We start from the raw sequence: 15650 nt of genomic DNA, 5'->3' as shown, positions 1-15650 counted from the left end.
CCTCCCACGCATCATCTGACCTGCACCATCTGATTAAAATATGTGACTACCTTTTTTAACCAAAATGACTGCTCTTTCCATTGAGACTGAATTAAGGAAGAGTTGAGGGTTACACTGAGGTGACGGGTGGCAGTACAATGTATTCCTGCAAGGCGGCCGAATCTTTTCGTTGCCACGTGATGTTTTTCTGCGTTCCTGAGGTCACCTGATGGGCCGGGCTCAATGCAGGGCTGTGTGGCCAAATCATATTCATGGAAGAGTAATTCTGGTCTGATTAAAAGCATCACTTCCCCTATTCAAATGTTTTGTGTCAGCAACCCCTTTAACGTACCTGGGTGTAGGCAGAAAGCGGCCTGTAGTAGCCTTTGCGTACAGAAGGGGAACAGAGCTAGGATCACAGCAAAAACTGGAACATATTTGACTCTTTTAGTTCTATTCTATATTTTGTTCTGTAACTTTACTCCTACATAGATGTTTTCTTTAAATTCACATTGTTTGCAGCATACATTTAGATGAGTATGGGTTCAATTTGGCTCATTAGTTGCGTTATTTTTTCCTCATTTTTTCCTCATTTTTTCCTCATTTCTGTGTGTCTTTACGATAGCCTTTGTTATTTTTTGCTTACTTTGAAATAGTCAAGGTCTTGATATTGTCTATTGTTCTCTTTATGGATCCCATTGACTCTATTATCATTCCTGCAAGGTCGATGTCAAGGAACAGTGTTAAATCATGGGCATTTTGGTTCACTCCCTGCTCTCATAGTGTGGATGTCTGTCAGTGGGCAGCTGTTTTCAGAGAATAAGCTCTCAAAACCCACAGAATATTACCTGCTCAGCACCAAACACCAGACAGACACAGTTAGCAACAGGCTGGTGAACATAGTGGGGCATTTATTAGCTAAAAATTAGCTACAGATGTTTTCCCTGAGGAGTGGTAGTGACCAAAAACTGAGCTAAAAGAGAGTGAATAATGGACTTACATTGATCATGTGGATACAAACACAACTCCATATTACTTATGTTTCTCTTTAACGGCTGGATGTGCTAATAAACAACTGTTTACCAACGGGGTAGCCATATTTATCAACCTAAAGGGTGATAATCTCAGGTTAGAAATATATCCCGTATATTCTTAAAAGTCTGCCCATATCGCAAATGTTTGCCAATGTTTGACAGTGTTGATAATTTTCAGGCTCATTTTCTGTAATCTTTTTTTCTCAAAGTTGCAGATGAAGCAGTGTGTGGGTCTTAGCTCAGTGAGCATTGATGTAACTGGGTCACTTGCCAGTGGAAATTTGGAAAGCACTTGTGAGAGATTTGCTTCGTTAGGAAGCAAAGGGAAACTTTGAATTCCTTCTGCCTCAGTCTTGTTCCATTGGCACACAGGTATCCAGACAACAAGGTCTGTCTCTGCAAGCCAAATTTGGTAAATCAACTGCATTTATATAGCGTTTGATCACTCAAAGTGCTTTACAACACATGCCAACATTTACACACACACACATTCATACACTGATGGCAGAGTCTGCTCATCAAGAGTGGTTAGGGGTTCAGTGTCTTGTTTAAGGAAACTTAGAACTAGGAACCTTCCCATTACTAGAAGGCCGCTCTGCCTCCTGAGCCTTACATTTTTTATGCTGGCATGGGCCAAAATCCCACGTCTCCTTTGGGTTTCTGTTCTCCTGCCGGATTAGCTTTAATTCCATGTCATTCCATGTGATTGTTCATTTTGATTTTTCTGCATCTATTGCATTTCTTTCAGGGAATTTCCTTAAGGGATTTATTAGTTATTCCAGTCAAGTTTTTCTTTTCTTTGTGTACTGGTCTCTTTTCTCTTTTTAAAAGAAAATCTAATTTGAGTCTGTTGAGACTTGTATGTGATAAAAGGTATAAAAAAATTAAATGACCTTGAACATGAACTCCTGTGGGAGGATGCAGATACAGAGAGGACTATGGCACTAGACCACAGGTTCCTAGACTTTGTGGCTTAACACCTTCATAAACAAGGCAAATCAACTCATGACTGTTTGTCAGAAGTTATATGTCTCGATGAGCTGTGAGCATTTTAAACGAATAGTGAGTTTTACCTCCTCAGAGTAAATAATTTAGGCCTTAAAAAGTACAACTAACCAGTATTTCACAAGAAAAAAGAAAAGGCAAGATAAACCTGTTTTTTGTCTTTCCTAACTAGTTTTTTCTCTCAACCCATTCTCTCCCTCAAATTGCCACATGTGGGTATGTACCCCTTTAGAGTAATTTTTCAACACTACAAGCATATGCCAGGTCAGCATCAGGTGCAACAAAGTCCACGTATGTAGATGGTCATGGAGGACGGGTGGATCAAGTGCCTAAACCTATCCAAACTGTGAGCGTTTCAAGTTTTACTGGACATTGCGTATTTATTATTTTGACCACGGAGCCTAGAGCGTCCAGCAGCGGTGCTAAAGGGTAACCAGTGCGTTAAAAAGTGACACCAAGGGGTCTTGACCAAGCATCCATATGTGATGACTTGGAAGAGATAATGTGTCTGTCTTGTGACCCAACATGTCGATCTCTTGAGCTGTTGGGGGATGCAGACGAGCAGGCTTGGGTCGGGTCGGGTTGGGAACAATGAAGAAGACTAACATCTCTTTATATGGTTTGTGATGAACTGTAAAAATACCTCTTTCACTGTAAATGTGATTTATTTGACTTTTTATTTTACCGAGAAAGGTCAAAGGTCACATTTAGCTTGAGTTCACTGTGTTGGCCTTTATAGAGGCTTGAGTGATCACATATCCATATAGGTAGGAGATGTTGCCTTCTTTGATCAAAACGAAAGTCAACATAGTAAAATACAAATATTGCAATTTGAACGTTTATACATCCATGTTGATTCACAGCCTTTGGTGACTTTTCCTTCTCTTTATGTCCAATCCAAGAAATCTATATCTAAATCTAATGAAAAATAAAACTAGACAACAATCTTTGACCCACTTGTTTTCCTTTGCACTTGTTCATTTCGGTTGAGACACTTGACCCGCCAGTGTGATGTACTGCCGGGACATGAGTCTTTATACGCCGAAGATAGAAAAGCCACAACCACATAATTATAGAGCACTATGGGTGTTTCCAAACTTGCTAACCATACTATCCTTTTCTCTTTTTATTCCAAGCTGTAAGTTTTCTTCACAGAAGAGTTCGGTGTTAACTCGGTGGTACCTTGCTCAACGCAACATCAGTAGACGGAATTTGATGTAGTACTTATTTCTTCTTTCGATTTCTGGTAACTAAACAAATGTCAGCTGTTTATCTGTGAAAGTGACCCTTGACGGGTGTCATACTGTAACCACAAATAATTGCACCCGCATGTCACATGTTCTTCTTTTAACCATAGAAAGATTTAGACAAAACGCACTGAACTTACAATTAGACCTCAAAGATTTGATGGTGGATCCTTTATGTAGTAATAATAAAAAATTAAGACTAGCACAGCACTCAAATTTGACTTTTTAATATTGCAACATGGATGATTCAGCAAGACACCCATCTTCATCATGTGGAAAGGCTTAGTGGTGTCCTAGTCTTTCTTTTTATTCAACCTTTTTTTGACCACTCATAATATAATACATAATAAATAAATAACACTGCAATTTAGTAGTTTTGAATGTATTTTAAATCAGTTGGGGTCATTTCAGGTGTTTTGGTTATTTCTTGATTTCACCTCTCAAACTGCAAAACATTCACAAAAATACACAGATGATGTACGAGTTTAAAGTGAAGATTTATTACATTGATTGCTTTGATTTACCAACAAGATTTTGAATTTGGAACACTAACAACCCAAATATACTGTTTGGAAATACATATAATATAAAACAAAAGTGCAACACTTTCTTTCATTAATTTTAGAGTAAATATGGGGAAAGTTTTGGTAAGATAATGACATTTTCAAATAGTTAATAACACAAACACAACACATACACAAACAAAAAAAGAAACACAGATTACAGTGGCGTACAACAACAACACAAATGATCAAAACAGGTGAGGGGGCATCTAAGATTATAAACAGAATCTTTCTGCACAGTCAACTTAGCTATTAAAATGTAGTGTCAATGTCATTGTCAGTTTGTACAAATTTATATCAAAATGTCAAAAACAGATCCCTAAATTTACGTAGTCCTAAATACCACTAACTGTTTATTCTTGTTTAAAAGTAAATCCTGTGTAAAAGTACAACATAATGTATAAAGTTTTGATGCTAAAGTTTTGAGCAAGTACAACTGTCTGGTTTGTGTGACACAACCACACAGGTAAAGATGAAACACAAGAATATCTATGCTAGGCATCTGTATGTAAACAAAGTGTTGCTGTCACTAAGCCTTGGCATGTTTATGGTGAGGTGTGTAAATAAAGCTTCATGGGTACCAGTTCACTATGCAAATAAGGCCTTGTCTCTTGTGCTTTCTTTGCACAAGAGACAAAAGTCTTTGTGCTGCACAGCAGGCAGTAACAAGGTTTACTATTTTTGTCAAATGAAAATTTTCTCTCTCATGACTTTGGTATATATGTCGTCAACAGGGCGAGGTCAACGCTTATCACTACCGGCAAAACATAATCTCTGTCTGCAGCCGGATTCTAAGCTCTCAACAACTTTCCCAACGTGTCCCACTGAAACAAAACAACCACGTCCCCCTGAAATTTATAGCGACAGTAGAAAATATAGATCAGAAGAAAATATAGATCTTACACCAGAATTTCTCTGCAACCCTCAAGTTGTAGATTATTACAATAAACAGTTTACTAATTTCATTACAAAAAGAGATACTGAGATAAAATACAGCCTAAAAAAGGAGTAAGCTCTTCTTTCTGTTCTGAGAAATAAGCAAATCACAGCTGCATGGGATCAAAAAGGCCATTATACTTTAAGAATGCAGTTATGTTACTTTCTTTCTAGTGTAAGTCTGCACACATGACATCTGTTGTGTCTGTTCATCCTGGAAGAGGGATCCCTCCTATTTTTCTCTTCCTGAGTTTCTCCTTACCGGAATTGAGGATCTGAGGATAGAGGGTGTCGTATGCTGCACAGATTTTAAAGGCCCTTTTTTCAAACTTGTGATTTTTTTTTTGTTGGGCTGTATTAATAAAATTGACTTGACTTCACTTTGATGCACCCCCACGTCTGCAAGAAACTAACAGTAAACATTCTTAGAAAAAGAAAATAATTCAGTTTTAAAAAAGACTACAAGAGAGGTGAAATTAAGGCATATAATATTTCAGTGCTAAGGCCACGCAGACAGGCAGCGGTAGACTGTGATTAACCGTGTAATATGAAGTAGCCTACAAACATAGAATGACTGACTTTGGAGAGTTTTTTTAGTGTCCAAAACTTCAAGCCGAGTGAACGCAGACGTAGAAGTTTTTGTGCTCCTCCCAGTAGTGGAGCTCATCTGTGAAGCTCCAGCAGCAGGCCAGGTCTTTGCTGGTTTTGATCGTGTGGACAATGCAGTCGCCGGGCAACTTCTCAAACAGGAGCTCTGCTACGCCCACCACCGTGGGTTTCTTCTGACTCTGGATCAGCTGCTCGATGTGATTCTTATCTACAGGCTCAGCCGAGGAGCTGTAGGACACCCAGACGTTAAGTTTCTCATCTGATGAAGGGACCTGGAAGCGACTCTTCCCTGTCGAGCAGTGGTAATCCTTCTTGTTGGCGAACAGGCCTGAAGGAGACTTGAATATACGCACTGACCAGCCCACCCAGTCATATTTCTTCTTTAGTTTCTCTATGATAGCATCAGCTAGCTGCTGGCTGGTTAAGTCCGACTGGTCTCTCACCAGTCGACGGGAATCCAGCTCAGCCTGTTTGGGGAAGCTGACGATGCAGTCTTCAATGACAGCATTCATTTTATTCTGGACAACTTTCATCTTCTCACCCCACTCTTTCAGAAGCGCCTCCTCCTCATCATATCCCTTCAGAGCGGCGTGGCCCAACAGCGCGATAAGCCCGATGCAGAAGAGATTCTTCAACCTGGCACAGAAGTCCTCCATCGGCCGGCGACTTTTCTCCTCGTAGTTCAGGGTGATCTCAAGCACAGATTCCCCAGAGAAGTTTTCTCCGGTCACAGAGTTGTAGAGGGTGTTAATGTTTTTGTCACCGCCGGTCTTGGCAAAATGCTCCAGGAAAAGCTTCTTCTTGACTTCCCTAAACTTGGGCTTGGCATTAAGGATGTCCATGTACTTCCTGAACTGGTTGGTGATGTTCTCTTCCAGTGGGAAATACACAGCATCCAGTCCGCTCTTCTTGATCTCATCGTTGATCCGCTGAATCTCCTCTGAGACCACCTCCAGGCGCTCTCGGACCTTCTGGAACTGCTCCTTCATGAATACCGCCTCTTTGCTTTCCACATTGTCCAGAGCCAGTTTAACAATTGGAGCAGCAATGGAGAAAACGGGGAAGAGGTCACCGGCGATACTGGCCACCACTTCAGCTCCCTGTTCAAACAATTCCATCACAGTCTCCACCATATCCTTCTTCTCTGCTACAAGCTGCTGGAGCTGGTTTGCCATCTTTGCATATGTCTCTCAGTCTGATTCTAGCAAGAAAAAAATATTGATATGGTTAGAAATACTCAAAATTGGTCCTGATTTTTAAACGTTTACTTGCTTAAAAATCCCTTTAACAAAGTGAACAACAAAGTGAAAATACAGACTAAAAAAACTGAACAATAATAAGGCAGAAAGTATCAGCCATTTCAGTTTTACTGATAGTAGACAGTTTTCTTAACTTACTTACAGTTCTTTACCAGTGCTGTTGGACTGTGGCCTACTCGCTGGCTCCTCTTAAAACACAGCAAAAACTGATAAGGAAAGACAGAAACAGCCAAGTGAGCTTCAGTGCTAGCTGCTGGCCACACCCAGTGAGCAATGAGTCAACAATGCAAAGAGAATTCAGCAGTGACAGAAGGCCGCAATTGGTTGAACTGTTTGTATTTATTATTATTTATTAAATGAACAGTTTTTAGGGATCACCTAAATTTTGAAGTTTACATTGTGGGCATTACGAGATTGCCAAAGGGGAGTAGCTATTCTTAAACAAGCAATGCACCATTTCTCTTAGTACAGAATGACTAGTTGGAAGACAAAATGGAGGAGAACTGACTGACTTCAAACCAAACTAGAAAAAATTAAGTTACGGTCAAATAATGTCCTGCAAAAGATAAATTATGTGGATTAAATGATAAGTGCCACTATCTCTCCTAACTCCCTCTCAGGCAATCTGTCTATACTAGGTATAGGTCAATAATGAACTTTCACGCTTAAAGGAATAGTTTTCTGACATTTTGGGAAAAACACTTCTTTGGTTTTTGCACAGAGTTAGATGAGAATATACAAAAGTCAGCCTACCAGCACCTATAAAACCAAAAATCATAGTTTAAAAATGATAATGAATGTTTTTTATGCATCAGATTTTGTTACCTTTGGACTGAGTCAGACTAGGTGTTTTCCCTGTGTCCAGTCTTTATGCTAAGCTAAGCTAACTGACCACTGGCTGTGGCTTCATATTTAACAGGCAGACAAGAGTGTAGTATCAGTCTTTTCATATACCTCTCTTTAAGAAGCGAATAAGCATAGTCAAAACATTTAACTTTAAGCCAACATGGGATCACCCAATGCTTCTGAGCTCACATCAACAGATTACTCTCCTAACAACTGAGCCAACTCTATCTGCAGATGAAGATGGGTGTTAAATGGTTAAAAGGTCTGGGAAAGGCTATTAAGTGGACTTTGAGTTAGGATTGTTTTCTCAAACTGTCTCTTGTTATTCTGTAAATAATTGCTGCATCCTAACATAATACAAATGTTTAGAAGCAAATATACAGTAATTTTAGATGATTATTGGTATGAAAGAAAATACTTGCTGTCTTTCATTTTGCACGGAGAAACTTAATCTTACACAAACATCTCTTCCCAAAAGCGGGGAAACATAAAAGCTGACTGTAAGAGCAGCCCAGACTTTTTTCCTGGGCATGTTCAGACATGTCCTTTTGAAAAACTGGACATGTGTAATTTGGGTGGAAATCAAATTTTGGTTACAGTCATCCACTGGCTTCACACACACTGTCTCAAATTCATGGTCTATGAGGCAGATCAAGATACTGAACCTGTCTTCACATGTTTAAATCCAGGTTTCTGGCCTTCAGACAGTTGCTCACATTCAGTTTTTAATCTGTGGCTGAAGGAGAAGCAGCAGTGTTGTTTCTCCCTGCCCAGTCAATATTGGAGCAGCATGCGTGGGAAGTGATTAAGTGTAAGATGTTAAACTTGCTGGGCAAGGGTGCGTTTTGCAGTGAAACTCAGCAAGTTACCACGGCAACAAGCCAATGGAAACTAATCTGTCAGCTCGTTCATCTCTCTGCTGAGGTCTGCTCTGTGGGGTTTATCTAGCTAGACTGCAGAGGATTGCAGAAGATGAAGATAGCAACCATTTCTCAGCCTGATGCACCACACACTTCTGCAGTGGTCAGACACATCTGCAGGCATCCAAATACAAGAAGGATGTCCTCAATGGTGAATGCATTGCAACATGGATCTACAGATCTGAACAAAGGTCTGTCTGATGTCTCCAAAATTAAAGGAATAGGTCGATATTTTGGGAAATGCCCTTATTTACTGTTTTTTGCTGAGAGTTGTGTTGTCTTTCCAAGTGTTAGCTTAGCATAAAGAGTGGATACAACTCATCAAAATTAACATGCTCTTTTGTTGAATTTGACAAAAATAAATTTTATAAGCTCGTTGAGGTTATGGGGGTTATGTGCAACACGGAACAGTTTTCATTTTACCCTCCGGTTCTGTACAGATAAAACAAACTAGATATCATTAGTAAGAGTTAATGGTGCTGTTGGTAGGTGTTTTTTTGTTTTTGACAGAGCCAGGCTAGCTGTTTCTGCTCGTTTCCAGTCTATAACCTAAGCTAACAGGCTGCTGGTTGTAGCTTCATATTTAATGGACAGACATCAGAGTGGTGTGAATCACGGCAAGAAAGCAAACAAGTTTTTTCAAATTGGCCGATCTATACCTTTAAATGAGCACCATTAAGCTCTATATCTGCTATGACCCTGATATAAAATATGTAATATCTGCATAATTTCCTTGTAAGACTTGAGAATAAAAACAACAAAGAACAGGAAATTCCAGCAGGATGTATCTTATTTGATTTGACTGTGCTAAAATTGTGATTCCTGTTTTCCATTTGTGTTCTCTATCTCTCTCAGGCTCCCAAGGGTTATGTAACTGCAGTCTGAGTGCATCTTCACAGACAATTCAAACATAAAAGTGCTACAAGAAATCATATTTTCAAAACTGGAGGTGTAGCTACAGTTGCAGAGATATGAATGCCAGGCTACAGAAAAGCATAACAAGTCTTGTTTTCACTAATATTTCCACTAATATTCAGTATAAAGTAATAAGTGGTGGAAAGAAGCTAAAGTAGGCTACATTTACTCTAACTGTGGGTACTTCTTCCACCTCTGGTAATAAAAAAAGTAAAGAAACGTACAGACCCTAAATAAACTGAAGTGAAACAAGTCACGTGCATGCTGCCATCTACGGCAAAAAGAACACACAGAATTACTCTGAAAGAGTTCAAATAGTTCATGTTTCATTTATGTTATGGGCCTAGAGCTTCCTCTGAACGCAAAGACGACCAACCCCCTCGCTCTGACAGCTGACCACTGGCCACTGAGAGAAAAAACTAAACGCTCTGTTAATGCGTTCTCTTAATGGAAAATGTATTGATCAGTCCCTGTACGAGGGCTCTAATTGTATCATTTTACAGCCGACATGCTAAACAAACATCGCAGGTTAACGCCACAGATTAGGTTTTTGTTACAACACAACACAAACGCCTGTAAAAAGTTTGACACTTCCTGGAATAAATGAAGCGGTGGCACCGAAGCTGGCAACCAACGCCCATAAAAGTAGACACTTTTTGTTTAAACTGCATTGCATTTTGCAGATTCATCTAATGACCCACTTCACTTTATTAAATGAGGCTGCGTTAACAAAATCTGTAAGCGTAGGCTATTTGACATTTTAACAGCAACATAGTGCGACAAAAAGTTTAAAAAAAATAGAAGCTCGATTATGTAACGAGAGACTGGAATGAAGTCGATTCGATCACTTCCTATTACAGTGTCCATAACCACCATGCAGTTAGACTTAATGTGGCATGTGCCCATGTCCACTATGAATGTCCACTATGAAGTATTTTGAACAGAAATGGACTCACCTTTTAAAGTTTGCGGAAGAAATACACTAACTTCCAGACTGTTTGTCTTCCTATTGGTCATGTGGCTCTCATGTTACAGAGGAGTGGCACACCCAGTCATACAGAAATAAAAAAACAAAAAGAAACTTGGGTGGTGGAGGGGAAAAAAAGTTGTGAGCATAATAGGTTGTTACTGTGGTGGCGATATTATTACAGCTCAACCTCCACCCATTTAATAAACAATGTCATGTTTTATGAAAGCAGTATTACCATTGATGGAGACTGTTTGAATTTGTTCTGAGTAGAAATACAGTCACTAGAATATTATACATGATGCTTAATTATGCTTTCAATAATTGTTGTAAGTTTTAGGCTACCTCAAAAGTGCGTTGAAATAATGCAACAATAATGACAAAAACATTTATATTTTTATTACAAATTAAAGTAAAATATACATAAGTATCTTGATTAAGTGATTGTACACTAAGGATTTTAGCAATAGCTTGCACCAAAAGCAGCAAAAATATTAGAATAGATTTTTCTTTATAAGCATTTATGTCTAGGAGTGGACGATATGAAAATAATCCTCGACCAGAGTATATATCATTAATTTGTCTTGTGATATAGATGTTGTGTAGATCAACTGAGAAACTTGATAAAATAACTAAATGGCAAAACAATCTCAGCTCAAGGTCCAATTACTTGCTTGTTCTAGAGCTTTTGACCATATCACGCTGTCCTCATCAGCAGATTGAGTTGGCTCTCAAATGGCCAAAAATGAACTGCTCATATATATTTGTTTATTTTAGGCAAATCCAAACTGACAAATCTGGCTACTGCACCCCATCTAATAACAGCATAAAGTAGTCCCGCTCATTGATTTACAGCATTTCCCACAATGGTCTGACACAGCAATGTTGAAAGGGTTAAATAGGACATGTACTTTGGTATAAAAGTATGGCAAAGTCTCTGGCAGCTAACAGATTAATATCATCATATCGCCCAACCCTAATATTATCCCAGAATTATTATAATTTTCATAAGGCTAAGTCAAAGCTGGCATTGAGATGTATGGCTCGGAAATTTCTTTAACACCCTGAAGCTGCTGTATGATCAACAGAGGGAAGATCTATATGTAAAAGAATAAAAATCAATACAAGTAAGACAATGAATCACCGGAAACCAGACATAGCAGATTATGCTTCAACACTGACAATATTTATGAATACATTTCTATATTTAATGCAAATATTTCCAGGTTTCTGGCAATGACAATCATGAATTTATCTGTAGCTCATTTCTTCCTGTATGCAGCTAGACTTCATGTTTTTCTGTAAGCCTACTCGGGATGGATACACAGGTAGGCTCTTTTGTGTTTTCCATAGTAGTAACAATCCTCATGGAAGTTGTTGATCTCCACCACCTCCTTGTAATGGCTGACAGCATGGACCAGGCAGTTGGGGAAGCTCTTACTCAAAGACAGAGCCACTCCCATCATGTTCCCCTTTAGCTTCTGGCTCTCAATCTGCTCTTGGATCTGACTCTTGTTGATGGGCGTGGGGTTAACACAGAAAGAGACCACCACTTTGATCTTGTTGTCGGTCAAAATGTCGAACCAGTTGGCCCCTCCACTTCCATGGTACTTCTTTCCTGCCAGCCAGTTGAAAAAGAAAATGCGCTCCCTGTCGCTGAAGGCCCTGATGGACCAGTTCACCCAGTCGTATTTCTTAATTAGTGAATCCAGAAGGGATTTGGTGAAGTCGCGGTTGACAGTGCCAGGATTCTCCCGAAGCAGGTGCTCCATGTCCAGCTTGGCTTGATCTGCAAAGTTCTCTGTACAGTCATCCACAGCCGCTTTCATACGTTTCTCCACATCCTCCATCCGTCCCTGCCACTTCTTCACCATCTCCTCCCCCACCGCTCCTTCCTTGAGGGCGGCATGGCCCATGACGGCAATAATCCCAACCACAAAGAGCTTCTTCAGCCGTGCGCAGAAATCCTCTACTGCCCTTCTGCTTCTCTGCTCTGTGGTGACTACAGTTTCCAGCATAGGGTCTCCTGAGGTGTTCTCCCCAGTGACAGCATTGTAGAGGGCGTCCAAGTTCAAGTCACCATCAGTGTTCTCATAATGGCTGATGAACTTCTTCATCTTCTTCTCTTTGAACTTTGGCTTGGCGTTGACAAAGTCCTGGAACTTTTCATACTGGCTGAGCATCTGCGCCTCTCGATCAAAGTTCTGCTTGTTCACGGACGTCTTCTGTAGCTCCAGAGCAATTTTATCAATCTCATCTTGGATTCCCTCAAGTTGCTGGTTGACCAGTTCGAATTGCTGAGTCAGGTAGCGGGCCTCTTTGCCCTCCGGGTTGCTGAGTATCTCGGCTGAAGCCACGAACACAGCCTCCAAGACAGGGTGAAGCTGGCCCACAGTGGCAGCTAGTACCTCAGAGGCTTGCCCCATGATCTCCACACCTTTCTCGATCTTGTCCCTGTTCTGTACGAGCCAATCTGCCACACTGTTCATCTTTGTAATATATATTTCACACTAATTACTCTAATTTGTTTTCCACGGCCAGAGACCTTGCTGGTGCCTGAAAGAAGAAGAAACATGAAACCCTTGTAAAGTTCATTGTACTGGGATTTTATGACATTTCAGAAAACAGGGCCCTTTTTCTTTTTTCAGGTACATTTGGCAAAGCCAGTGTAATCAGCTGACATTAAGTAATTTTTTTCTCACAGGACATTTTCCTGATGAGCAAAACCCTACAGTAAAGCAAACAGCAGGTCATGTCAGCACATGTAGGCATCCAGTTTCATGCCGCGCCCTTAGAGCCTAAGTTAATGACAGGGACTCTTTTTTTAAGCCTTGGTGGCATTGACACTTATCAAACAGGCTCATGGAAGTACATAAATGAGGCACACATGGATGGAAATTCAGAACAAATATCAAACATGGTGTGTGTACTCATGAATTATGACGTGAAGTATTGTGCAACGTTGCAGTATTGGCCTTTTGGGATGTCATTTTTACTGCTTTAACAATAGCCAAGACCCAAAGCAAACACAGATTTTCACAACATGGGAAAAGATGGGGATTTACAAGTAACGATAGTACGGTTTTCAGTGTAAAATACGCAAAAGAGATGACCTAACTACTTTGTCGTTCCCTGGAGCCCATATCCGTTCAGAAAAGGGCACACCCTGGTTTGAAAGAAGAAAATCCTCACCACTGCACTTGTTCAATAATGAAATCACACTTCCCTCATCATTACAGCCCTTGTGTAATCAGAACCAATCAAATACAATTATCATGTTTTTGAAGGTTTGGTATGAAAAAAGAGACATTTACAAGTTCACATGTAACCACAGAACATAGCCTCACCAATAACTGCTGCAGAGATGAGATCAGTGGTGTCATTTTACAGCCTTTTCTATCACCGCACTAATTAGATTCACTTTATATAGACACATGCCATCAGTGCGTTTACAATTTTTCCACATTGCTGTGTGAACCAGCTGATGAAAATAACAAAAGTGCACCATTCAAAATTTGATTTACACAACAGAATTAATTCCATTCTAAGAAAGTAAAAGAATAAAAGTGAAAGAAAATACTTACTGAGTCTTGGTTTGTGCTAGAAAATATCTTCCTTTGTAAACACCCCCCAAAAAGTTTGTCTTCTTTTAACACAAAAAGTAAAATGTAATTTTGTGAAGGGAAAAAAAGGCGAGTCCTACACAGCACTTGATCAAACACTGCTCTCCTCTTGACATGCTTTGCTACAGAACTACAGAGCTTTTAAAGAGACCACATACGAAAGTCCTTAACAAGACCACATCCCCCAAAGACTCATCTCTAGCCCTGGCATTTCATTTGAATTTGGGGTTTTTCTGGAGAAAAAAAACTATAACTTTTAAGGAAATTGAGGATTTAAAAAAAATCTCACTTCCTCAAAGCTTCTAATCAAGGCCAGCTTTAGGAATTGTGAGAAAAATTGCACAATTGATCATTTAAATAATAAATATCCCCCCCCCCACCCCCTCAGGTTTACATCTTATAGAAAACTACCAATGATGGTAAAGTGGTAAAGGAGATGATGGAGATGCAAAAATTAGAGCAGAAGAAGAAGAACTCACCTTTCTAGCTAAATATCCAGTGGGCTACAGTCCAGTTATCCAGCAGTCCAGCTGTGCCTGTGAGCACCAGCCTCCTTGGGATGTATATATAGACTCTCTCTCTCCCTCTCTCCCTCTCCCTCTCTCTCTCTTTCTCTCCCGGTGTCTGTCTGTCTCTCTATCGTCACTCCCCCCTTTGGAACTCCTCCATCCTGTTCCAACATTCCTCAGAAACCCACTCAGAGGGATGAGGGGCCGGCATTGACATAGATAACGTCCTGTAAACACTCCCCATGCAGGGACACCATGCACCCTGGGAAAAGTTTAAAACAGACTGGATTCTCTCTCCGTGTGTGTGTGTGTGTGTGTGTGTGTGTGTGCTTGCATGTTTGTGTAGTAGGGTTCAGCAAAGTGACCCATCAGGACAAAACCCTTCTTGTTGTGGCTTGAATAAGGTTGCCATGGTCACTGCATTGGTTCCTCAGACTTCTGTGAGACTATGCACACTCGAGAGACGAATTTAGTTCCTTCTGTATGCAACAAGTTTCGATTCATAGCGAGTTTAAGCCTCAATAACAAAATGAGACATTATTTATAAGATGTTGGCTGTTTCCTGAATAATTCTTTTTTAGAAAAGCCTTCTGAGATGATTTAGTAAATGTTGACCTACTTCACTCTGAATCTGATAATTAGTGATGGAAAGCTATTGGCTACTGGATTCAAGCATATCAATGAGGGGTGACATTTGCCCCGTCACAGTGCCGCCCAGTGAAAGAGAGTCTGTGTTTCTGAGTATACACCATGACAGTCACAGCTCACTCATGGCCTTTGTGCTTTATAAATGAGGCTGTGACACACGCCTCCTGATGTAACTGTCAACTACGGTCCTTATCATAAAGAGGCGGGGACAGGAAGAGGAGGGAAGGATGTCTGCAGCAAATTGATGCTGGTCAGCCGGGTAGAGGAGGAGGGTTAGGCGAGTATGTCCGCCACTGCTTTGTTCCTGTGTCGTCCCACTGTCAGATCTCACACTTGACTATCTTGTAACCATCAGAAAGTGGACATCAGCTTTCGCAGGGACTCAACAGTATGTGGCGTGATGGGTGGTACAGGCTGATGGTAATCACACACTGTAGAGGTCTGCATGTGACGCCACTCAGCTGGAGGACCTCACTGGCTCTGTATGGGTGCTTCGTGTTTGTTTTCCAGGCAAATCTTTCTATAGATCTAAATGTCTTTCATGTTGGCAAAGAAAATCTGCAGAACACACGCTCCCACACACATACTAT

General features: G+C 40.3%; 2 protein-coding genes across 4 annotated transcripts; both read right to left on the bottom strand.

Annotated features, from left to right (window-relative positions):
* Window positions 1-3743: 3743 nt before the first annotated feature.
* rpz4 (rapunzel 4) lies at window positions 3744-10421 on the bottom strand. 2 transcript variants are annotated; one of them, XM_038710702.1, is made up of 3 exons: window positions 10270-10421; window positions 6771-6838; window positions 3744-6574 (listed from the first exon to the last, which is right to left on the bottom strand). In XM_038710702.1, the coding sequence occupies exon 3, from the start codon at window positions 6546-6548 to the stop codon at window positions 5373-5375; it is 1176 nt and encodes a 391-aa protein (XP_038566630.1). In that variant the 5' UTR covers window positions 6549-6574; window positions 6771-6838; window positions 10270-10421; the 3' UTR covers window positions 3744-5372. The 2 variants fall into 2 exon arrangements, with proteins under 2 accessions (XP_038566630.1, XP_038566629.1); XM_038710701.1 differs by having other exon boundaries at window positions 6775-6838; window positions 10270-10420.
* A 236-nt stretch (window positions 10422-10657) lies between these two features.
* rpz5 (rapunzel 5) lies at window positions 10658-14538 on the bottom strand. 2 transcript variants are annotated; one of them, XM_038710699.1, is made up of 2 exons: window positions 14383-14538; window positions 10658-12836 (listed from the first exon to the last, which is right to left on the bottom strand). In XM_038710699.1, the coding sequence occupies exon 2, from the start codon at window positions 12767-12769 to the stop codon at window positions 11588-11590; it is 1182 nt and encodes a 393-aa protein (XP_038566627.1). In that variant the 5' UTR covers window positions 12770-12836; window positions 14383-14538; the 3' UTR covers window positions 10658-11587. The 2 variants fall into 2 exon arrangements, with proteins under 2 accessions (XP_038566627.1, XP_038566628.1); XM_038710700.1 differs by lacking the exon at window positions 14383-14538 and adding an exon at window positions 13865-14120.
* Between the last annotated feature and the right edge of the window lie 1112 nt (window positions 14539-15650).

This window comes from Micropterus salmoides, unplaced genomic scaffold (assembly GCF_014851395.1).
Source record: "Micropterus salmoides isolate LMB-PRFRI ecotype aquatic unplaced genomic scaffold, ASM1485139v1 Ms_hic_scaffold_11, whole genome shotgun sequence".
Lineage (NCBI taxonomy): Eukaryota > Metazoa > Chordata > Actinopteri > Centrarchiformes > Centrarchidae > Micropterus > Micropterus salmoides.
This window is presented reverse-complemented; position numbering and strand designations above follow the sequence as displayed.